This window comes from Phytophthora sojae (genome assembly GCF_000149755.1).
Source record: "Phytophthora sojae unplaced genomic scaffold PHYSOscaffold_5, whole genome shotgun sequence".
Taxonomy (NCBI): domain Eukaryota; phylum Oomycota; class Peronosporomycetes; order Peronosporales; family Peronosporaceae; genus Phytophthora; species Phytophthora sojae.
The window spans coordinates 5,782,151-5,805,860 of record NW_009258119.1 but is presented as its reverse complement, the minus strand read 5'-3'; the positions used below and the strand labels follow the sequence as shown (position 1 = coordinate 5,805,860).

General features: G+C 57.5%; 6 protein-coding genes across 6 annotated transcripts; 3 read left to right on the top strand and 3 right to left on the bottom strand.

Moving 5' to 3' along the window:
- Positions 1 to 252: 252 nt before the first annotated feature.
- Positions 253 to 675, bottom strand: PHYSODRAFT_250945 (hypothetical protein; the record flags this gene model as incomplete). Its single annotated transcript, XM_009531637.1, has 1 exon — positions 253 to 675. One exon carries the CDS (start codon positions 673 to 675, stop codon positions 253 to 255), a length of 423 nt encoding a protein of 140 aa, XP_009529932.1.
- A 269-nt stretch (positions 676 to 944) lies between these two features.
- PHYSODRAFT_505939 (hypothetical protein) lies at positions 945 to 9,005 on the bottom strand (the record flags this gene model as incomplete). The annotated part of the gene is made up of 3 exons (XM_009531636.1): positions 945 to 1,646; positions 2,256 to 2,832; positions 5,164 to 9,005. 3 exons carry the CDS (start codon positions 9,003 to 9,005, stop codon positions 945 to 947), a joined length of 5,121 nt encoding a protein of 1,706 aa, XP_009529931.1.
- An 884-nt stretch (positions 9,006 to 9,889) lies between these two features.
- Positions 9,890 to 15,994, bottom strand: PHYSODRAFT_250943 (hypothetical protein; the record flags this gene model as incomplete). The annotated part of the gene is made up of 1 exon (XM_009531635.1): positions 9,890 to 15,994. One exon carries the CDS (start codon positions 15,992 to 15,994, stop codon positions 9,890 to 9,892), a length of 6,105 nt encoding a protein of 2,034 aa, XP_009529930.1.
- Positions 15,995 to 16,345: 351 nt separating this feature from the next.
- PHYSODRAFT_302510 (hypothetical protein) lies at positions 16,346 to 17,920 on the top strand (the record flags this gene model as incomplete). Its single annotated transcript, XM_009531634.1, has 5 exons — positions 16,346 to 16,810; positions 16,873 to 17,014; positions 17,121 to 17,391; positions 17,430 to 17,511; positions 17,585 to 17,920. 5 exons carry the CDS (start codon positions 16,346 to 16,348, stop codon positions 17,918 to 17,920), a joined length of 1,296 nt encoding a protein of 431 aa, XP_009529929.1.
- Positions 17,921 to 19,398: 1,478 nt separating this feature from the next.
- Positions 19,399 to 20,247, top strand: PHYSODRAFT_506674 (hypothetical protein; the record flags this gene model as incomplete). The annotated part of the gene is made up of 2 exons (XM_009531633.1): positions 19,399 to 19,656; positions 19,687 to 20,247. The coding sequence occupies 2 exons, from the start codon at positions 19,399 to 19,401 to the stop codon at positions 20,245 to 20,247; spliced, it is 819 nt and encodes a 272-aa protein (XP_009529928.1).
- Positions 20,248 to 21,574: 1,327 nt separating this feature from the next.
- Positions 21,575 to 22,392, top strand: PHYSODRAFT_286451 (hypothetical protein). The gene is made up of 3 exons (XM_009531632.1): positions 21,575 to 21,681; positions 21,812 to 22,040; positions 22,110 to 22,392. The coding sequence occupies exons 1-3, from the start codon at positions 21,581 to 21,583 to the stop codon at positions 22,371 to 22,373; spliced, it is 594 nt and encodes a 197-aa protein (XP_009529927.1). The 5' UTR covers positions 21,575 to 21,580; the 3' UTR covers positions 22,374 to 22,392.
- The last annotated feature ends 1,318 nt before the right edge of the window (positions 22,393 to 23,710 follow it).

The window sequence follows — 23,710 nt, the reverse complement described above, 5'->3', positions numbered from 1 at the left end:
GCGAGAGACATCGGAGTCCATTCAGCTAAGTTAGCTGGTCATCCAGCGCGATCTTCCTCGAGGTGGCCGTCCCCGGCCATTGAGAGCCGCACATGTACTTGGGAGATTTGGATCGTGCGGTCCACATTGCAGGATGTCGACTACCAGTCGCGACTGTACAAAAGATATCGCTTTGCTGCATCAGCGGCATGATTTGAGCCTTGCATCGGCGGCAAAGCTCAGTATATTTGTTGGTTAAAAGACGAAGGTGCTTTACGCGGTGCCTTGGTCTTCGTCCTGGTCGGCATCTTCCCATGCCACTACAATATCAACCGTGTCCGGGAAGGCGAACTGCTTGTCTTTGAAATACCACGACACATGCGCCCATGGCACAAGCTGCTGGGCACTTTGCAAGGTGCAAGTATCGAGCCCAGCGATAGGCTCACCGTCGAGGAACAGCACTTCAGTCTTGGTCGTCGAGTCTTGGCGGTACGTCAGCCACTGGTGTCGAAGGCAATAGAGCTTCATGGTGGTGTAGGGCTTTGCTTGGATCGCCATGACCTCCACCTCCGCAGCGATTCGGGCCTCCAGTTCGCCAATGCGATCATCTAGAGAGGCCGCGACAGTTAGAACACGCACAGAGAGAGCTTCATCTTCAGGGCTCGCCGTGTTAAGCAAACACTGCAGCCGCAGCATGTTGCAAATGGTTTGAGCTCTTGAAGCCTTCAAGTGATTGATTGAAACGGACGAGTAAGGCAAGAAAAACAAGGTTAACTATGCAATTACGTGGTATTTGTAGGCAAATTAGTGTGTGAAAACAGGATGTGCAAATGAAAACTACTCTCAACTACGCCTACCAAAGCCCCTTTGGGGCCATCCACATCGATTCTGCTACATGCCTAGGGCATGCATTCATAACATGCATCTTCATCGCCACTTGCGCTCACTTGAACGTGCCATCAGCTTTACGAAGCCATGCACGTGTCATGCACCCATGCGATGGCCTGCTTGAGGCGGTCTTCGGGGTCTTCGTTGGACGTCTGGTCCTGCTTGTAACCGAAGCGCTCCGAGGCCTCCTCGATGCAGTCCACCAGCTTCTTCTCCAGTTTCAGCGTCTCCGACGACCGCAAGTTGGCCACCGCCGCGTTGCCCACCAGCTCCGCGTTCTTGTCCGCGTAGTGGTTCTTGATCTCGTAGTAGAAGTCCAGCTTGGTCATGAACTGCCGGTTGATCTTGTCGTCGTTCACGAGCACGGCCACGTCGTCGCCCTTGAGCACATCGTCCGAGATGGATCCGGACGGGTTCTCGGCGGGCTTCACACCGGTCGCTCCGGCCGCGCAGTGGTCGTACATCCACTGCACCAGCACGTGGTACTCGTCGCTCGTCACCGCGTCCTTGGCCAGCGTCTTCAGGCCGTCGGTCGCACACTGGAAGGTGCGCTTGTAGCGGTCCATCGTCACCTGGTGCTCCACGTCGGCGTGTTCCTTGATAGTCTGCAAGTACTTGAAGATCTTGGCCGCCGAGATGATCGGCGAGTCGTCCTTGTTGATGATCAAGAGCGTGTCGTTCGACGGCGCCAGCAGGTTCCAGTCGCGGTCTCCGTAGTCGGCCAGCGGCAGGTCGGCCTTCCTGATAACGGGAGCATTGGGGATTGGCAAGTTGTTGTCCTCCTGGAACGGCAGCACTGCCGGGCCCACCGGGCCGACTTGGTCAGGGTTCGCCGGCAAGACGTCTGGCGCTGTCGGATTGGTCGCGATATCTTGGCCGGTGGTGTCGGTGGTGTCGATGTCTTGAGCAAGGGTGTCCTCCCAGCCTCCCGTGTTGTCCGTAGGTTGTATCAAGCCACTGCCATCCCCACCAGGAACCGGCGGGTTGTAGATCGGGCCAGTCATGTCAGGAGGTGTCGGCTCCACAAAGCCTCCATTGCCACCAGTGCCTGGCAGCAAGGGCTCCAAAACTGGGCCGTTGTTGTCCGGGCCGACAGGCTGAAGGAGGTCAGGAGGCGGCAACTGATCACCACCAGTGCCATGCCGCACGGGCTCCACGACTACACCGTTGGCGTCAGGGCCGAGAGGCTGAGCGATGTCGGGAGGCAGCAAGTCATCATCACCGGTGGCAGGCACCAAGGGATCCACAACCAATCCGTTGTCATCCACGACAACCGGCGGTAGAACATCATCGATGGGGGGCGGCGGCAGAATATCATCACCGTTGTCAATGGTAGTCCACGGGCCATCGTCAATCACCGGAAGAGGAGGCGGGCCAACGTCAGGCACCGTCCCGAGCAGCTCCCACTGAGGCACCACTTCGAACTGCTGGTTCGGGCTGTCCGCGGCGCAGTACCACATGACGAAGTTCGACTGGCCCGGGTTCATGGAGCCCATGTCGTCAAAGCACAAGCCTGGTTTCGCCGGGTTGTGGAACAGCATGGTGTCCGCGTCGGTCACGAACCACTGGTTCATGTTACCGGGGTCGCACTCCCACAAGTGAGCCGTGCTATCGCCAGCGTTCCAGCCACCACCGTCGTCGAGACACAGACCCGGCTTGTTGACACTCCGGAATTCACGCATGTTGACGTCGTACGAGAAGATCTGGTTCGGGCTGTTGGGGTCACACGGCTGGTACACGAACTTGGTCTCGCCATTCGAGTGGCCGCCACCGTCATCCAGACACAGGTTGTTCTTGCTGCGAGCCCGAATCAAAACCTTGATGCCAGACTCGATCATCTGCATGTAGTCAGCGCCGGGCGTAGGAGGAGCGGGGACTGGACCGGTTCCCTGCAACGAAGCATGAGAGATGATCTCGAAGTGCTGGTTCTGGTTGGCGTTGTCGCAGGTCCACAACCAGTACTTACTCGCACCGGGGGTCATACCGCCACCGTCATCGAAGCACAAGTTCGGCTTGGCCGGGTTGCGGAGCATGTTGTTCTTGTCCAACGTGAACCACTGGTTCTGGTTGTTCGGGTCGCAGCTCCACAAGTGAGCTGTAGTCTCAGCTGCGTTCCAGCCACCACCGTCGTCCATGCACAGGCCAGGCTTGTTGACGCTCTGGAACAGGAGCGTCCTTGCGTCGTACGTGAAGACTTGATTCGGGCTGTTCGGGTCACACGGCATATCCACAAACTTCGTTGCACCATTGGAGCGGCCACCACCATCGTCGGCACACAGGTTGTCCTTGCCACGGACGCGAAGCATCAGCGGCTGGCCCGAGGTGAGAAGGTCACTGCCGGTGGCCGGCTGCACTGCCGGCAGTGAAGCAGGAGAGATGATCTCGAAGTGCTGGTTCTGGTTGGCGTTGTCGCAAGTCCACAACCAGTACTTACTCGCACCGGGGGTCATACCGCCACCGTCATCGAAGCACAAGTTCGGCTTGGCCGGGTTGCGGAGCATGTTGTTCTTGTCCAACGTGAACCACTGGTTCTGGTTGTTCGGGTCGCAACTCCACAAGTGAGCCGTCGTCTGCGCTGCGCTCCAACCACCACCGTCGTCCATGCACAGGCCTGGCTTGTTGACGCTCTGGAACAGGAGCGTCCTTGCGTCGTACGTGAAGACTTGATTCGGGCTGTTCGGGTCACACGGCATATCCACAAACTTCGTTGCACCATTGGAGCGGCCACCACCATCGTCGGCACACAGGTTGTCCTTGCCACGGACGCGAAGCATCAGCGGCTGGCCCGAGGTGAGAAGGTCACTGCCGGTGGCCGGCTGCACTGCCGGCAGTGAAGCAGGAGAGATGATCTCGAAGTGCTGGTTCTGGTTGGCGTTGTCGCAAGTCCACAACCAGTACTTACTCGCACCGGGGGTCATACCGCCACCGTCATCGAAGCACAAGTTCGGCTTGGCCGGGTTGCGGAGCATGTTGTTCTTGTCCAACGTGAACCACTGGTTCTGGTTGTTCGGGTCACAACTCCACAAGTGAGCTGTAGTCTCAGCTGCGCTCCAACCACCACCGTCGTCCATGCACAGGCCTGGCTTGTTGACACTCTGGAACAGGAGGGTCTTCGGGTCGTACGTGAAGATCTGGTTCGGGCTGTTGGGATCGCAAGGCATATCAACGAACTTGGTTGCACCATTGGAGCGGCCACCACCATCGTCGGCACACAGGTTGTCCTTGCCACGGACGCGAAGCATCAGCGGCTGACCTGAGGTAAGGAGATCGCTGTCCGCCTTCACAGGCGCCGGTAACGAAGCAGGAGAGATGATCTCGAAGTGCTGGTTCTGGTTGGCGTTGTCACAGTTCCACAACCAGTACTTGCTCGCACCAGGAGTCATGCCACCACCGTCATCGAAGCACAAGTTCGGCTTGGCCGGGTTGCGGAGCATGTTGTTCTTGTTCAACGTGAACCACTGGTTCTGGTTGTTCGGGTCGCAGCTCCACAGGTGGGCCGTCGTCTGGGCCGCACTCCAGCCACCACCGTCATCCATGCACAAGCCTGGCTTGTTGACGCTCTTAAACAAGCGCGTCTTCGCGTCGTAGGTAAAGATCTGGTTCGGACTGGTCGGGTCGCAAGGCATATCAACAAACTTGGTTTCACCGTTGGAGCGGCCACCACCATCGTCAGCACACAGGTTGTCCTTGCCACGGACGCGAAGCATCAGCGGCTGGCCCGAGGTGAGAAGGTCATTGCTGTCAACCTTGAGCGCTGGCATCGACGAAGGGGAAACGATCTCGAAGTGCTGGTTCTGGTTGGCGTTGTCGCAAGTCCACAACCAGTACTTGCTAGCACCGGGGGTCATGCCACCACCATCGTCGAAACACAGGTTCGGCTTGGCCGGGTTGCGGAGCATGTTGTTCTTGTCCAACGTGAACCACTGGTTCTGGTTGTTCGGGTCGCAGCTCCACAGGTGGGCCGTAGTCTGGGCCGCACTCCAGCCACCACCGTCGTCCATACACAGACCAGGCTTGTTAACGCTCTTGAACAGGCGTGTCTTCGCTTCGTACGTGAAGATCTGGTTCGGGCTGTTGGGATCACATGGCATATCCACAAACTTGGTTTCGCCATTGGAGCGGCCACCACCATCGTCGGCACAGAGGTTGACCTTGCCACGAACGCGGAGCATGACCGGTTGTCCAGAGTTGAGGAGCTCAATGTCGGGGTTCTTCGCTGGCACTGGCAACGAAGCAGGCGCGATGATCTCGAAGTGCTGGTTCTGGTTCGCTGCGTCGCAATTCCACAACAAGTACTTACTAGCCCCAGGAGCTGTGCCACCGCCATCATCGAAGCACAAGTTGGGCTTCACAGGGTTCTGTAGCATCATGTTGTCCTGGTCCAGGATGAACCATTGGTTTTGGTTGTTCGGGTCGCAATCCCACAAATGCGCCGTCGTCTGAGCTGCACTCCACCCACCACCGTCGTCCAGACACAAACCGGGTTTGTTCACACTCTTGAACTGGTGCGTCACCGTGTCGTACGTGAAGATCTGGTTGGGACTGGTCGGGTCGCAGGGCTGGTCCTCGAACTTGGTCTCTCCGTTGGAGTGGCCACCACCATCATCGGCGCAAAGGTTGTCCTTACCACGAACACGAAGCATGAGTGGCTGGCCCGAGCTGAGGAGGTCGACATCATCGTCAACACCCGCCGCGATGAGGCGCTTCCTCTTCTCAGCAAGCATGATCGCTCGGGGCAGCACTTCAAAGTGCTGGTTCGGGTTGTTCTCGTCGCAGGTCCACATCACATACCTCGTAGCACCGGCCGTAGTACCGCCACCGTCATCGAAGCACAGGTTGTCCTTGACAGGGTTACGAAGCATCAAGGTGTCCTCGTCCATGGTGAACCACTGGTTCTGGTTGTTCGGGTCGCAGTCCCACAGGTGGGCCTGAGAGCCCGCAGCATTCCATGAGCCACCGTCATCCATGCACAGGCCAGGCTTGTTGACACTCTTGAACTGGTGAGTCATCGAGTCGTACTTGAAGATCTGGTTGGGGCTGTCCGGGTTGCACGGCTGATCCACAAACTTGGTCTGGCCGTTCGAGCGGCCTCCACCGTCGTCAACGCACAGGTTGTTCTTGCCACGCACTCGGAGCATGATCTCCTGGCCGGTAGCAAGAATGTCGACTGCCGTGTTACCAGCAGCGATCCTGGCCTTCTTCTTCTCCGCGGCCATGGCAGCAGCAGACAAAACTTCGAAATGCTGGTTCGGGTTGTTGTTGTCACATCCCCACAGCCAGTACTTGGTCGCACCGGGCGTAGTGCCGCCACCGTCATCAAAGCACAGGTTGTTCTTGGCCGGATTGCGAAGCATCATGGTGTTCTCATCCCACACAAACCATTGGTTTTGGTTGTTCGGGTCACACTGCCACAGGTGAGCAGTAGTTTGAGCCGCGCTCCAGCCACCACCGTCGTCCATGCACAGGCCTGGCTTGTTGACACTCTGGAACAGGCGCGTGTTGGCGTCGTACGTGAAGATCTGGTTGGGACTGCTGGGGTTGCACGTCTTGTCCACGAACTTGGTCGCACCATTGGAGCGGCCTCCTCCATCGTCGACGCAGAGGTTGTTCTTGCCACGGACACGCAGCATGACCGGCTGGCCCGAAGTCAGAAGATCGATCTCATCGTCCAGGCCTGCAGCGATCAGTCTCTGCTTCCGCTCATCGATCATCTTGGCCTGGGACAGGATCTCGTAGTGCTGGTTCGGGTTGTTGTTGTCGCAGTACCACATGACGAACTTGGTCGCGCCGGCCGTAGTGCCACCGCCGTCATCGAAGCACAAGTTGGGCTTGGCCGGGTTCTTCAGCATCATGGTGTCTTCGTCGAGCACGAACCACTGGTTCTGGTTGTTCGGGTCGCAATCCCACAGGTGGGCCTGCGATCCGGCCGCGTTCCAAGCGCCACCGTCGTCCATGCACAGGCCTGGCTTGTTGGCACTCTTGAACTGCTTCGTCTTCGCGTCGTACGTGAAAATCTGGTTGGGGCTGGTCGGGTCACACGGCTGGTCGTTGAACTTGGTAGCACCGTTCGAGCGGCCTCCACCATCGTCGACACAGAGGTTGTTCTTGCCACGAACACGCAGCATGAGCTTCTGGCCAGAGTTGAGCAGATCCAGGTCGTCATCAATACCAGCTGCGATCCTCTTCTTCCTCCGTGCTTCAATCACATCGGCCCTAGGCAGAATATCAAAGTGCTGGTTGCCGTTGTTGTTGTCGCACCACCACATGACGAACTTGGTCGCGCCCGCGGACGTGGCACCGCCGTCGTCGAAGCACAGGTTGGGCTTCATCGGGTTGTGCAACATCATAGTCTCTTCGTCAAGAACAAACCACTGGTTCTGGTTGTTCGGGTCGCACCACCACAAGTGCGCAGTGCTTCCAGCGGCGTTCCACGAACCGCCGTCGTCGATGCATAGGCCCGGCTTGTTAACGTTCTCGAACTCGCGCGTCTTGACGTTGTACTTGAAGACCTGGTTGGGGCTGTCGGGGTTGCAAGGCTGGTCGGAAAACTTGGTGGCCCCAGCCGTGTAGCCGCCTCCATCATCGACACACAGGTTGCTCTTCCCACGGACACGAAGCATGATCTCTTGGCCCGACGTGAGAATGTCGTACGGGGTCAGGCCGAGCCTCTTCTTCTTCTCCTCGAGCATGGCCGCGCGCGAGAGGATCTCGAAGTGCTGGTTGCCGTTGTTGATGTCACACTTCCACATGACGAACTTGGTGGCGCCCGCGGTTGTGCCGCCTCCGTCATCAAAGCACAGGTACTCCTTCATCGGGTTGCGCAGCATTAGCTGCGCTTCGTCCAGCACGTACCATTGGTTCTGGTTGTTGGCGTCGCAGTACCACAAGTGCGCCGTAGAGCCCGCGGGGTCCCACGAGCCACCGTCATCGATACACAAGCCCGGCTTGTTGACGTTCTCGAACTCAAGCGTCCTGATGTTGTACTTGTAGACCTGGTTGGGGCTGTCAGGGTTGCACGGCTTGTCCGTGAACTTGGTCACGGCAGCGCCCCAGCCACCGCCATCGTCAACGCAGAGGTTGTTCTTGCCACGAACGCGGAACATGATCTCCTCGCCAGACAAGAGCATATCGTACGGGGTAGGGCCAGTCTTCTTCTTCTCCTCGAGCAGAGCAGCACGCGAGACCACGTCGAAGTGCTGGTTACCGTTGTTGTTGTCGCAGTACCACATGACGTATCGGGTCGCACCGGCATTGGTGCCGCCTCCGTCGTCGAGACACAAGTTGTCCTTCACCGGGTTCTTGAACATCATGGTCGTTTCATCCACGTCGAACCACTGGTTCTGGTTGTTGATGTCGCAGTACCATAGGTGAGCTTTAGTACCGGCGGCATTCCACGAACCGCCGTCGTCGATGCACAGTCCAGGCTTGTTGGCGCTCTCGAACTCGCCCGTCTTGATGCTGTACTTGAAGACTTGGTTCACGCTGTTCGGGTTGCACGGCATGTCGACGAACTTGGTCGTGGCCGCGTTGAAGCTGCCGCCGTCGTCGACACAGAGGTTGTTCTTGCCACGCACTTTGAACATGATCTCCTGGCCGGAGACCATGAGGTCGTACATGGTGGTTCCGACCTTCGCCTTCTTCTCGGCCGCCACGGCAGCGCGTGACAGAACCTCGAAGTGCTGGTTGCCGTTGTTGTTGTCGCAGTACCACATAACGTACTTGGAGGAGCCGGCCGTGGCGCCGCCACCGTCGTCGAAGCACAGGTTGTTCTTGACTGGGTTCTTGAGCATCAGGGTGTTGGGGTCCATGACGAACCACTGGTTCTGGTTGTTCGGGTCGCAGTACCACAGGTGAGCCTTGGTCCCGGCCGCGTTCCACGAGCCACCGTCGTCGATGCACAGTCCGGTCTTGTAGACGCTGGCGAACTCCTTGGTGGCCGCGTTGTACTTGAAGATCTGGTTGGGGCTGCTCGGGTTGCACGGCTTGTTGGTGAACTTGGAGGTGCCTGGGGCCCAGCCACCGCCATCATCGATACACAGGTTGTTCTTGCCCCGCACGCGGAGCATGATCTCCTGGCCCGAGTTGAGCAGACTGAAGTCGGACTTGACGTCGAACGCGATTTGGCTCTCGAGGAACATGCCGTTGGGTGCGGCTGCCCTCTCCGCGCCGATCCTTGCCTTGGTCAGGTACGAGCTCCAGCCTTGGAACGCGGCCACGGCGCTGCCGATGCACAGGGCGGTGCCGGCCGTGGCCAGCACCAGCTTCTTCCACTTGCTGCCGGGAGACCGGGCCGGGGTTGGTGATAACGCAGCATCATGTTGATCGACCTCGACCTTGATGGCGTCCGGGTCGCTCCCGTAGGAGAGTAACGACATGACCGCTGACTTGCAAACTCCACACACACCGACACTTGACTGGGGACAGAAGACTAGGGAGGAAGGGGGTGTGACAGCTAGCAGGCAAATTCACGAGTGAGAATGGCAGTGCTTGGCTGGGAGAGCTTTCGAGCTCCGAGGTGTCCAAGATCCGACATCTCTTGGGGGCATGGCGATCTTGCCATCGGAGACTCTTCCCGGGCCATCTGAGCCGCTCGTGATCATTGTGCGGTGACCGTGGCCTCGGTCGAGGGTCGCTCTGAGCGAGTACAAAGATCCGAGATTGGATCCACTTGAAAGTGGTTTGCACGGTCTCCAGCAGAGCCCATCGAACGGCGGCAAAGCCATCTGAAGGGGCGCGAGGATAGGTATCTTTCATTTCAAAAAAAAAGGTGCTGATGCGAGCTAAGCGGCCTTACATTTTTTTATAGAAAAACTAGCCAATCAAATCGTGATTTTCGAAACACAACGTAACATATCGGATTAGTGCGGCTCGAAATTTACCGAGATCATAGCGTAAGAACTCCCGTAACTTATTCGGGATTTGCTTTCTGTAGCAATGTTTTGTTTGGATTTGAACTTGAGCTCTCGCACTTACGAACGTCCCTGATCCCATTCGGTTGCAGTTAGTTCATGTCGGATTCAGTTTACGAAGCCATGCACGTGTCATGCACCCATGCGATGGCCTGCTTGAGGCGGTCTTCGCGGTCTTCGTTGGACGTCTGGTCCTGCTTGTAACCGAAGCGCTCCGAGGCCTCCTCGATGCAGTCCACCAGCTTCTTCTCCAGCTTCAGCGTCTCCGACGACCGCAAGTTGGCCACCGCCGCGTTGCCCACCAGCTCCGCGTTCTTGTCCGCGTAGTGGTTCTTGATCTCGTAGTAGAAGTCCAGCTTGGTCATGAACTGCCGGTTGATCTTGTCGTCGTTCACGAGCACGGCCACGTCGTCGCCCTTGAGCACATCGTCCGAGATGGATCCGGACGGGTTCTCGGCGGGCTTCACACCGGTCGCTCCGGCCGCGCAGTGGTCGTACATCCACTGCACCAGCACGTGGTACTCGTCGCTCGTCACCGCGTCCTTGGCCAGCGTCTTCAGGCCGTCGGTCGCACACTGGAAGGTGCGCTTGTAGCGGTCCATCGTCACCTGGTGCTCCACGTCGGCGTGTTCCTTGATAGTCTGCAAGTACTTGAAGATCTTGGCCGCCGAGATGATCGGCGAGTCGTCCTTGTTGATGATCAAGAGCGTGTCGTTCGACGGCGCCAGCAGGTTCCAGTCGCAGTCTCCGTAGTTGGCCAGAGGCAAGTCGGCCTTCCTGATAACGGGAGCATTGGGGATTGGCAAGTTGTTGTCCTCCTGGAACGGCAGCACTGCCGGGCCCACCAGGCCGACTTGGTCGGGGTTCGTCGGACTATCAACCGCTGGGGTTGACGCAGTGTCTGGGTTACTGGTGCCCGAGAAGATATCCTGTGCGGGACCAGAGCTGTCGGCGTGGGTGTCCCCCCATCCTGCAGTAGTTGCGTCTGTAGATTGCACGGAAACTACCGCGTCGTTCGAAGGAGGGATGGCGACGATTCCACCGTCCTCAATGATCGGGCGTTGAGTCGTAGGGGTATATTCCAATCCCGGGTTTTGGTTGTCTGTCGGCTCCATCGCAACAGCGTTGCCAGTAGATCCGCCATAATTCCACCCGGGATTGGTGTAAGTAGGTTGGACACTGTCACCGTCGATCAGACTAGGAGTAGCCGGGTTGTATGGTTGCGGCTCAGGAGTAGCAACAATTCCACCGTCGCTAACGCTGGTCGTTGTCATGGCACCTTTACCCCCAGTCGATCCGAAACCACTCGAATCCACTTGAGGGGTGATAACATTGTCATCATTACGTAGCACTACGACGTTAGAATAGTCGAAGCCTCCGTCTTCAGCATTGGGCGGAGTAGGTCCCACAACGCCACCGTTATTATCCACGACAACCGGCGGTAGGACGTCGCTTAGAGCGGGAGGTGGCAGAACGTCATTCCCATTATCAATAGTGCTCCACAGCCCGTCTCCAATCTTCGGAAGTGGAGGAGGCGCAACGTCCGGCGTGATCCCGAGCAGCTCCCATTGAGGCACCACTTCAAACTGTTGGTTAGGAGTGTCTGAGTTGCAGTACCACATAATGAAGTTCGACTTGCTGGGCTCCGTAGCGCCAGTATCATCGAAGCAAAGTCCTGGTTTCGCCGGGTTGTGGAACAACATGGTGTCTGGGTCGGTCACGAACCACTGGTTCTCATTGCCCGAGTCGCACTGCCACAAGTGAGCCGTGCTATCTCCAGCATTCCAGCCTCCACCGTCGTCTAGACACAGACCAGGCTTGTTCACACTCTGGAATTCCTTCGCGTCAACGTCGTACGAGAAGATCTGGTTGGGGCTGTTGGGGTCACACGGTTGGTACACAAATTTGGTCTCGGCATTGGAGCGGCCTCCACCGTCGTCCAGGCAGAGGTTCTTCTTCTGGTGCGCTCGGATCAGCACCTTAATTCCAGATTCGATTGTCTTGATGTATTGGGCATCGGGGTTGTCTAAGGTTTGTCCATCTGAAACAGCACTTGCGTCCTTCAGCACCAGCGGTGGCATCAACGCTGGAGACACAATTTCAAAGTGCTGGTTCGTGTTGGCCGTGTCGCAAGTCCACAGCCAGTACTTACTAGTGCCAGGAGTCATACCGCCGCCATCGTCGAAGCACAAGTTGGGCTTCACAGGGTTTCGGAGCATCATGTTGTCCTCGTCCAGGATGAACCATTGGTTTTGGTTGTTCGGGTCGCAATCCCACAAATGCGCCGTCGTCTGAGCTGCACTCCACCCACCACCGTCGTCCAGACACAAACCGGGTTTGTTCACACTCCTGAATTGGTGCGTCTTGGCGTCGTAGGTGAAGATCTGGTTGGGGCTGTTCGGGTCGCAAGGCATATTCACGAAGTTGGTGTCTCCATTCGAGTGGCCACCGCCGTCATCCGCACAGAGGTTGTCCTTACCACGGACACGAAGCATCAGAGGCTGACCCGAGTTGAGGAGGTCGATGTCGTCGTCAACACCCGCAGCAATGAGTCGCTTCCTCTTCTCCGCTATCATTGAAGCTCGAGGTAGCACCTCAAAGTGCTGGTTCGGGTTGTTGTCGTCGCAGGTCCACAGCACATACTTTGTCTCACCTGGTGTCATGCCACCGCCATCATCGAAGCACAGGTTGTCTTTTGCGGGGTTGAATATCACCAATGTGCCCTCGTCCATGACGAACCACTGGTTCGGATTGTACGGGTCGCACTCCCACAAGTGAACCGCTGTCTCTGCAGAGCTCCAGCCACCACCGTCGTCAATACACATACCCGGTTTATTGGCGCTTTGGAATTGGTGCGTCATCGGGTTGTAAGTGAAGATCTGGTTGGGGCTGTCCGGGTCGCATAGTTGGTTTTCGAAGTCTGTTTCCCCATTCAGATGACCGCCGCCATCGTCAATACACAAGTCGCTCTTGCCACGAACCCGAAGCATAATTTCTTGGCCGGACACGAGGATGTCGACTGCTGTGTTGCCCGCAGCAATCCGCGCCTTCTTCTTCTCCGCAGCCAGCGCGGCAGCAGAGAGAATTTCGAAGCGCTGGTTGGGGTTGTTGCCATCGCACGTCCACAGCCAATACTTGGTCGATCCTGGCGTCGTGCCACCGCCGTCATCGAAGCACAAGTTGTCCTTGGCCGGGCTGTACAGCGTCATGGTGTCCTCATCCAGAACAAACCACTGGTTCTGGTTCGTTGGGTCGCATTCCCACAGGTGAGCGGTCGTTTGGCCAGCACCCCAACCTCCCCCGTCGTCCATGCACAGCCCTGGCTTGTTGGCGCTTTTGAACTGGTACGTGTTCGGGTCGTACGTGAATAGCTGGTTCATACTGTTCGGGTTGCAGGGTTGGTCCACAAACTTCGTAGCGCCATTGGAGCGCCCGCCTCCGTCGTCAACGCACAGATTTTCTTTGCCACGGACTCGAAGCATGATCGACTCTCCCGAGTTCAGAATCTCGACGTCGCTGTTACGTCCAGCAGCGATCAGCCGCTGCTTCTGCTCCTCGGCCATTTTCTCGTACGAAAGGACCTCGAAGTGCTGGTTCACGTTGTTGGGGTCGCACGTCCACAGCCAGAACTTCGTGGCGCCCGGGGCCGTGCCTCCACCGTCGTCAAGACACAAATTCTTCTTCGCTGGATTACGCAGCATCATGGTTTCCTCGTCAAGTACAAACCACTGGTTCTGGTTGTTTGCGTCGCACTCCCACAATTGCGCTTGAGCCGAGCCCGAACTCGAGCTACCGCCGTCGTCCAGGCACAATCCCGGCTTGTTCACGCTCTTGAACTGGCGAGTCTTGGCGTCGTATGTGAACACTTGGTTCGGACTGCTCGGATTGCACGCGCGGTCCACGAACTTCGTTGCACCGTTCGAGCGACCGCCTCCGTCGTCGACACACAAATTGTTCTTGCCATGAACTCGAAGCATAATTTTCCCTCCGGAGTTGAGAAGTTCGACGTCGTCGTCGATTCCTGCCTCGATTCTCTTCTGTCTCCGTGCTTCGACAAAATCTGTACGCGAAATGATCTCGAAGTGCTGGTTCGGGTTGTCTTCACCGCAATTTGACAGTACAAAATTCGTGTCGCCAGGGAATGCTCCTCCTCCGTCGTCGAGGCACAAGTCGGGCTTCGTAGGGTTGTGCAGCATCAACGTATCCTCATCAAGGACTAACCACTGGTTCTGATTGTTCGGATCACAGTACCACAGATGTGCCTGCGACCCACCAGCCTTCCAAGAACCACCGTCGTCAATACAGAGCCCTGGCTTGTTGACGTTCTCGAACTCGCGCGTCTGGAGATTGTACTTGAAAATCTGGTTGGGGCTGTCCGGATCGCAGAGCTGGCCGATGAAGTTCGTCGCGCCAGCACTCCAGCCGCCTCCGTCGTCCATGCATAGGTTGGCCTTCCCACGAACACGAAGCATGACCTCTTGGCCGGACGTCAGCACGTCGTACGCAGTTGTTCCGACGCTCTTCTTCTTCTCTTCGATCATTGCGACGTGCGAAAGGATCTCGAAGTGCTGGTTCGGACTATTGTTGTCGCAAGTTCTCGTGGCAAACTTTGAAGCTCCTGCTGCTGTTCCGCCTCCGTCGTCGAAGCATAGATTGTCCTTCATCGGGTTCCGCAGCATCAGCGTCGACTCGTCCAGTACGTACCATTGGTTCTGGTTGTTGGCGTCGCAGTACCCGAGACGAGCAGTAGACCCAGCACTACTCAATGAGCCGCCATCGTCGATACACAGTCCAGGTTTGTTAACGTTCTCGAACTCAAGCGTCCTGATGTTGTACTTGAAGACCTGGTTGGGGCTGTTGGGGTTGCACGGTTTGTCCACAAAGGTCGACACCGCAGCACTCCACCCGCCGCCATCGTCAACGCAGAGGTTGCTCTTACCACGAACACGGAACATGACCTCCTGGCCGGACAAGAGCAGATCGTACGGAGTGGACCCCGTCTTCTTCTTCTCCTCAAGCAACGCAGCACGTGAGAGCACTTCGAAGTGCTGGTTCGGACTGTTGTTGTCGCAGGACCCCATGGTGACCTTGGTTGCTCCAGCTCTCGTGCCTCCTCCGTCGTCAAGGCACAAGTTGTCCTTCACCGGGTTCTTCATCATGAGTGTGGATTCATCCATGTCGAACCACTGGTTCTGGTTGTTGATATCGCAGTACCACAGACGCGACGTCGCTGCACCCGCACTCAACGCTCCACCGTCGTCAATGCACAGACCTGGCTTGTTGATGCTCTCGAGGCCGCCCGTCTTGATATTGTACTTGAATACCTGGTTCACGCTGTTCGGGTTGCATGGCATGTCCGTGAACTTGGTCGTGGATGCGGTGAAGCTCCCTCCATCGTCGACACACAGGTTGGTCTTGCCACGGACGCGAAGCATGATCTCCTGGCCGGAGACCATGAGATCGTACATGGTCGTCCCCGCCTTCTGCTTCTTCTCGGCCGCCATAGCAGCACGGGACAGCACCTCGAAGTGCTGGTTGGGATTGTTATTGTCACAGGTCCACAGCACGTACTTGGTGGACCCAGTCGTGGCGCCGCCACCGTCGTCGAAGCACAAATTGTTCTTGGCTGGGTTTTTTAGCATCAGCGTCTTGGTGTTCATGACGAACCACTGGTTCTGACTATTGGCGTCGCACTTGTTCAGCTGTGCCTTTGATCCCGAAGCCGTGGTCGACCCGCCATCGTCGATGCACAGCCCGGTCTTGTAGACACTGGCGAACTGCTTTGAGGTGGAGATGTACTTGAAGACCTGGTTGGGGCTGTTCGGGTTGCATGGCTTGTTGGTGAACTTGGACGACGCGGCCGTCCAGCCGCCTCCGTCGTCGACGCACAGGTTGTTCTTCCCGCGCACGCGGAGCATGATCTCCTGGCCCGAGGTAAGCAGCGTCACGTCGGGTTTGACTTCCGACGTGTATTGGCTCTCCAGGAACATCCCGCTCGGCGCAGAAGCTCGGTTCGCAGCAACTGTTGCGTCGGTGAGGTAGGAGCTCCAGCCTTGGTACGTGGCGAGGGCGCTGCCGACGCAAAGGGCTGTTCCTGCTGTGATCAGCGCCAGCTTCCTCCATCTTTTGGTAGTGGAGTGAGCAGAAGACAGCGCTGCATCGGGCTGCTCGACCTTGACGCAGTCGGGGTTTTCGCTCCCGTAGGAGACCAACGTCATGACCGCGCGCTGCACTGTAGTAAGATGCAAACCCAGGGGCAAGTTCTTGCAGACCAATTCTCGACTGTCTGGCAGCGGCGAGCACCTTTGTCCTCGCCGATCTTTTGAAAGGCCATGGGACTCCTAGCGACTCACGAGAGCCGCACAATGCCGAATTCTGCGGCTCTTGCTTGGGAGTCGCCGGCTGCTGTCCGCCGTTCGTCCACACCGAAAGCAAGATCGCGGCAGCGCTGGATCCGCTCAACAAAGTGCATGACATGCACTGGATGTACGTATGAATTCGCGCGTGTTGTCGCCGATGTGCACCTAGTCGTAGCGATACACTGCAGGCTCACGTTGAAGAGCCTCATCATGGATACTGTCCTCGGTGGTAAACCAATATCCTGCGGCGGTGGTGGATCTGCTCGTGCACCATGCTTTCAGGAAGCTCGTGGCCCACAAGTATCCTTGCTATATGCAGCCCCCCCCCCTTTTATCGGTTACGGTTTACCGCAAATATGCTCGCGCTGTAAAATGAAAGGGGTCCGATCCATATCGTCCACAATTGTCCATTGGCCAGTGCGGTGCTCCACCAACACCGCCATGGCCTTCACGAGGTACACATGTACAGCATCGATGATGCTGGCAGCATTGCTGCATCGTGATGTTATCCTTGCACGCGCCGCCGTGAAGCCATTCACCGAGCCGAGCCGCGTACAGTGCTTTCGAGGCCCCCACACGACGCCGCGCCTTGATGATAATCGGCGGCCGCATTTTCTCGTGATCATGCGGTGCGAGCGAGCGCGACGTGGCGAGGTCGACATCGTCTTGCTTTCAGTATGTTGACCAGCTGAAGCTCAATTGTGACGTAGCGTACAGTACTGTACCCGGGCTTGCAGCTGGTGGTGTCCGCTCGTGGGAGTAAAGGTTGCCAGGCTTGCCATCCTTTGAAAAGAGAGAGAGATACAAACACCGTGAGAGTGACTGTGGCTCTTGCTGGTGAGCTCTGGCTGCCTGCCTTTCCAATGGACTTCGTGGGCAGTATGTAGCGCCTTCACCGACTAACGTCGAGTTATGTCAGTTGGGTGTCATGGCCGGCGTTCGGCCAGTGGCCGAACGCCGACGGCCACTACGCACTTGCAAGCAGTGGCACCGCTGGGACCAGGACCAGACCCGCCCGCCGTCCACCATCAAGTGGTTCGTGACTGCCGCGCTCGTTGCCTGCCTCAGCGCGTGCAGACAAATCCACGCGGCGGCGGCGGCATCGACGAGCAGCTCCGCGCGCATTGTCCGCTCGTGGGTCCGGATACTCTCGCGCGTGCCCGACCGGCTCTGGCGATTTTCTCCTCGAGTGGTGGCGGTGGCAGGCGCTGTGGACTCAGCGGCGCCTCATGCATGCTCGACCCGACAACGTACATGTAAGTCACGTCGTAACGTTCGCGTAGGGAGCCCGCAGCTGTTTTGCATTGAGTCAACGATTCTTTTTCGCCCCCGCCGAGTCGGTCTCAAGTCAAGTCGCCGATCAACACGGAGACTTGGTGGGTGTGAGACCGCCGACCTTGCGGCCGCAACACTAAAAGCACCAGCACGCCAGGACTGGACTTCGGATAGTACACATACTGTAATAACATGGTGCTCACTATGACCGAGCGCTGCCTGCCTGCCATAGAGCACTCGTCGCCGCCTTCCTTCGTGGGGGGCACCTGCATCGGGTACCGCATGATATACAAATCCCCGGCCGCAAAGAAGGCAGGCCTGCGAGTCCGCCTCCAAGCGGGCGGGAATCAAGCAGCACGCGGCAAGTTCAAGTCCTCTTTCGAGCGGGGCTTTCCAGGCAAGTTAGATAGAGTCTCAGTCGGGCTAAGAAAATTTGTACAGGTACATGCTGCACGAAAGATGCTCGATGCCGCCAAGTGGCGCGCGCAAGCTGGCACGACAGCCTCTTGAGCGCCAGCTTTTGGCCGTCATGCTGCTTACATCCTGCTGCAAAGCGCCCATGTGCTCGCTCCTCCGCCTGGCCAGTCAGCGAAGCTTGCAAGCCGGTAGGCTGCTACCAATGAGGCGTTATTACATAAAAAGATCGAAATACCTCATTAAAGATTGCTGAGAGCGCCTCATTTCACGGAAGAAATTCAGGCTGAACCCAAGAGTGTGTGGCTCCTTGCTCCACCAACAGTGCTCATAACAAAGTTGACAGCCATCGCAGTTGAGTAGACATCAATACAGAAGATAATTGAGAGTCTAAGTGTGGAATACACGCACTAGTCATCCCCCAAATCGGCTACATATTGACACCATTACATGGTACATTTGTACGTACGTATACCATCCTGATACGCTGTTTGTTAAAAGTGCAAGACTTCTTACCTGTAGCAATGTTCGTTTGAGAAAGTAGTATAGACAACTCCCCTGAAAGCAACGGCGCATCATAAATCCACCACTGTCGCTACATCCCTATGAAAACCCCAACGCGAGATTTCAGTACCACCAAAGGCCGTGGCAAATGCCACTAAAACTCGAAGCCAGCTCTGGTTGCTACCGCTTTCACGCCCACCGCGACTTGAGCAGCGAGGCATCGCTGTAGCGTTGCTTTAGGCTCCGGACAGACCAAAGTTGACTACAGAGCAATATTATCTTCGACACGAGCGAGAGCTAGACCTACGTTCTCTAATAGAGCTACAATTGAGGAGTAGGATAGCAGCTATTATAACAGCAACCACACGAATGACATCCAGGAACATGCTGGTGGTCAGTCGAACCTGACGCTCGAAGACGCATGGAGAAAGCTACAGTAGTGACAGCGGTAGATTCGAGTTTCTGATTGCGTTCGCAGTAGGACCAGTATTTCGTCAGGTACGCGGCCCAAGGACATCTTGCAGCTTGAAGCGCAAAGGGTCCCCGTTACGGTCGCTTTAGCAACTACGCGATCGAAGGTGGCGCAGCGCAGCACTGAGGGACACTGTCTGCAAGAAATTATTGGAGAGGCAGCCTGAGACGCCCTCATCCCTTACATTAGTCTATATAAGTGTGCGTGCCTCATGGTGTTTCCATACACAATAATGCCTCGTTAAAGTTTGAGAATACTGCAGTATTGAGGTCGTGAGGTACGAAAACTCATTGGTAGCAGCCTGGGCATCCGGCCGCTCAGACGGGCCACGGCGCAGTCTTTGGCGGTCACGCATCCGCGCTCGTGAGTCGAGCCTTGACCGTGATCGCCGCATGGCCGGGAGACATCTGCCGCAACCTCGCTCGCGCGCTTGCTTAGGATCTGAACAATGGCTCCGTCCATCTTCTGCCCCTGATTTGGTATTCTCGCGGCGGCGGTCTCCGTCACACCACAATCGAACTCGCCAAGTCTCGGCCACAGGCGTATCCGCACTGTACTGCACCACACCGCGTTAACTCGGACTCGAAATACTGAAAGCATGTTCCAGCTCACGGACTCGCTGCTGCGCGGGGTCATGCACCACCGCCCGCAGTTCCCGCTCGAGCTGTGCCACCCGCCGGCCTTCGAGCCCAAGAAGCTCGCGCTGAGCTTCCCGACGCCCGAGTCGGACACCACGAGCGTCGCGTCCACCACGCCCAGCGAGGCCTCCACGGTCTCCACGCCCGTGCTGCGCGAGCGCATGAGCCTGAGCTTCATCACGAACCCGGACACGCCGCAGGAGCCGATGCACATGCCAGTGCAGATGCAGCCTCCGCAGCAGTACCAGCCCGTGCCCAACGCGCTGGGCCTCCCCACGCCCGCGGGTGGCGTCATCTGCTCCAAGAAGAACTGCTACCGCACGGCCAACAGCCTCTTCGGCGCCTTCTGCGAGTTCCACAAGCCCAGTCGCCTCTGCAAAGTGCCCGAGTGCCGCAAGTGCGCCAAGACGGGCGGCTTCTGCATCTCGCACGGCGGCGGCCGGCGGTGCCGCAACGAGGGCTGCGTCAAGAGCGCCAAGGAGGGCGGCTACTGCATCGCCCACGGGGGTGGCAAGCGCTGTCGCGAGGAAGGCTGCTCCAAGTCCGCTCTGGCCGGCGGGCTCTGCTCCGCGCACGGCGGCGGCAAGCGCTGCAGCGCGCCCAACTGCTCCAAGACGGCGCTCAAGGGCGGTCTCTGCATCGCACACGGCGGCGGCCGGAGATGCGAAGTCGTCGGGTGCACCAAGAGCGCGGTGGGCGGCCACCTGTGCGTCTCGCACGGCGGCGGCCGGCGCTGCCGGGAAGCCGGCTGCAACAAGGGCGCCGTTCGTCGAGGCGTGTGCATTCGCCACGGAGCACGGACAGATTAGGGGCAGCACCTGTTCATTCCCAACCGATAGTTATAAGGTCAGGCAAGGCTAGCTTAGGGGCCGCGCCTCATGTAAATGCAGTAAAATCCCCCACTCATTTGTGCAAACATCATCGTACAAGCAGCGGGGTGTCCCGAGCAAGCACCCAGCGTCGGTCGCGTCCTCGTCATGCGCCGACGCCGACGTGACTCACCCACCCGCCCAGGTGTCCTGCACATCTATGAAGGCGATACGGTGCCAGTATTCCGCGGGCCGTGATTGAATTGAGCCCCCAGCTGCTCCTGGTGATCGTAACGCGGCGGCCGTGTCAAGGCGGCAGGAAGCGGAGCCGGTGAACGTCTTTCCTGCCGGGCCCCCAGCTGCTGGGTGTCGGCGCCAACACTCCACGCACGACAAAAAGAGATGGACACCACCAAAAGTGGCTGTAACTTCGTCATTTTTTATCGTTTTAAGGTGCGGTTTGGACTAGAGTTGCAGAACACGCTGATAAAGATCTGCACGCTGCTAACACGCGCGCTTTTGCGCTTCTTCAGGTAGCTCACATACAAACACTGGTTCTGCCCAGGTGACAAAACTTATGGACAGCTAATCCCCATACAAAATCCTATATTAACCAAAACCCCTTACAAATGATACAACTTGGACTTTGTATGGGGCGACAAACCCCATCGGCTGCAACTCTAGTCCAAACCGCACCTTAAAACGATAAAAAATGACGAAGTTACAGCCACTTTTGGTGGTGTCCATATCTTTTTGTCGTGGAGTGTAGGGTCTGACTCACGGGCAAGGGCAGCTCGCCTCGCCCAGGCCCATGCCAGAGGAGCCCACATCTCGCGCGGTCTTCTTCTTATGCATCCGTACCTCGGCGGATGCACGAGATCGCCATGCGGGCTTTGCCTGCGGGAGCCGACAGAGAACCTTGAGTGAGTCAACGACGGCCGGCCAGCTGCTGCCCGTAAACTCAACGCAAGATCGTTGATCGATCTGCACAAAAAAAAACTCGCGAAAGAACGCGATTCTTTTGGCGCCGATGAAAGCTGCAGTGAGCGGGGCCACGACGCTGGAAGCCGTCGGTCGCAAGACACTTCGTACAACATGCATTTGCGGGCCTAAATGCCGCCGACACCAACGCAGCGCTAGTGCAGATACCTCCACATCCTGTGGCCAGCTGAGATGGAAAATTCGCTTACGACCAACAAAAACGGGTGTCAGGGTGCGAACTTATTGTGGCTGACTCGATTGCTAAGTTCGGATAGTGTTTTCGACCCCTTCTCATTGGTTTAAATTATTTTTGCATCTTTCTTCCTCTTCATTAGATCCAAGCGCCGCGAACATGGCGAGCGCCGCGATGGTCGTGTACTGCTTCGACACGCTGCAGTCGCACTTCGACGGCGGCGCTGAGCCCACGCCCCGCTTCGACGTGCTGCAGGAATAGTGCGTATCGTTCTCTGTCTTCTTGTCAGCTCTATAATAAGACGGAGTCCCAGCAAAACATGTCGCTAATAAGGTGTCGTGTGGGTGCGTGCGTACTTTGGTTTTGGTGTGGCTGTCCACCCCGGGCCAGCCCGCTGTTCGTGACGTGGGAGATCGAGGAGCAGGGCGGCACCCACCTGCGCGGCTGCATCGGCACGCTGGCGCCCACGCGGCTGCGCAACCTGCGCGACTTCACGTTCAAGAGCGCGCTGCGCGACCGCCGCTTCGACCCCATCGGGCCGCAGGAGCTGCACCGCCTGCACTGCTCCGTGTCGCTGCTCATCGACTACCAGGACGCCGAGAGCTTCGACGACTGGGAGGTCGGTGGACTCTAGCTTTTAGCTCTGTCTTCTTAAAGCTTTCCCTAACTGGTTACGTACTGGGACCAGATCGGCACGCACGGGATCATCATCGACTTCAGCGACTCGCGCGGCAACGAGTACAGCGCCACGTACCTGCCGCAAGTGGCTCGTGAGCAGGGCTGGACGCACACGGAGACCGTCACGTCTCTCATGAGGAAGGCGGGCTACCGCCGCAGCGTCACGCAGGACATGCTCAAGACCGTCAAGGTCACGCGCTACCGCAGCTCGATCCACAAGCTCACGTACCAGCAGTATCTCTCCCTTAAGCAAGAGATTCTGGACGCTGCGTGAGCTTCTCGCTCGCTTACTGCGATGCTCCTTCGCTGTCTGGATTTGCGTGCTGCATATGAGTTGGACGGACGTTCGTAGTACCTTATTTTGCATGTTCCATGAGCATCGATCACTTTTTTATTGGTTGCCCGTGTTGCTGTTGCACCCTACTTGACGGGATGGTTCTCTTGTCTGTTCATCTAAAACGCGTTGCGTGAGCGCTGCGCCTGCGGTTGAGTTCGCATGCGGGCCGCATGGAAACAGTGCGTCCTCACTTGTCATGGGTGAGGAGCACCAAGTTGGCGGGGCATGCCCCATCGCTATGAATGATGCTTAGCTTCCAGCATCGGCATTTCGCTGCGCAAGGCGCTCCCGGTAATCGTCGTGGACCTGCTTGATTAGGCTCTCGCCACCGAGGAGTGGGTCGTAGTTGGAGTCGTCCTCGCTGCCGGTGTAGTTGGCATCCTCGCTTCCGTGATGGTCTATGAGATAGGCGTCGTCTTCCAGCTCGATCCCCTGCAGCCCAGCCTTGACTGCGCCTTCCACGTCATCCGCCTTGTCGCGACGAGCAGGAGTCGTTGCGTGCTGGCGCTTGCTCTTGGCAGAGGCCGTGTACTGGCCTGCAAGGCGAGAGTAGACATCAGTCTGTGGAGCTGGAGGGGGCATCGTACTGGAAGCTCCAACAAGTTCAGTGTCGTCACTACTGTAGTCACGCGGACGGTCTGTCGTCACGAAGGACATCGGCTGTCGCAATCCAGACGAGCTGACGTACTGCTCGGACTCGTTCTCTCGTTTCATGTTGGCAAGCACCTCCAGAACCGAATTGCTCTTCAACGACGGCGGGTTCTTGAAGCCCCCAGGAGTTCCAACATACTGCTCCGTCGGCGTGTTTGCAGATCGCTTGAGCTGGCCCTTGTCTTTCAAGCGCCTCGAGCGATTACGCTCCGAGCGGCTCTGCAGAATCTCGCGCTTTGAGGCACTTTCCCGCACGCGGTTCTTGTGAATACCCGTGAAGTTCGTAGGGTTTGACAAACGCGAGAAGATGGAGTTGGTGGCAGACGAAGAATCGTCGCTGCCCATGTGCGGTGAGTCTTCCTTGGTCGCGTCGTCGCCCCCATCGTCTCCATGGCCCTCGCTCTCTTCATTTCCGGAACGGCGCTGCGAAATGCGACCCTTTTGCGATGACACCGACGAAAATTCCGTGCTACCACCCACACTCTCCAACTCCATTCTAAACCGGCGCCGGTCTTGCCCGAATGAACGAGAAGACTGAGCATTTTCATCCTCGTCACTGCGCATAGGAACATCTTCGCTGCCGTCCTGGTCAGCGTCGTTGTCGTCGGTGCCCATATCTTCAT

Excerpts from the sequence above, each read along its gene's own strand:
- PHYSODRAFT_286451 (XM_009531632.1), top strand. The coding sequence starts at position 21,581 with ATGGCGAGCGCCGCGATGGTCGTGTACTGCTTCGACACGCTGCAGTCG. Across the intron at positions 21,682-21,811 it reads TTCGACGTGCTGCAGGAATA|CCCGCTGTTCGTGACGTGGG; the intron begins GTGCGTATCGTT and ends ACCCCGGGCCAG. Across the intron at positions 22,041-22,109 it reads AGAGCTTCGACGACTGGGAG|ATCGGCACGCACGGGATCAT; the intron begins GTCGGTGGACTC and ends TACTGGGACCAG.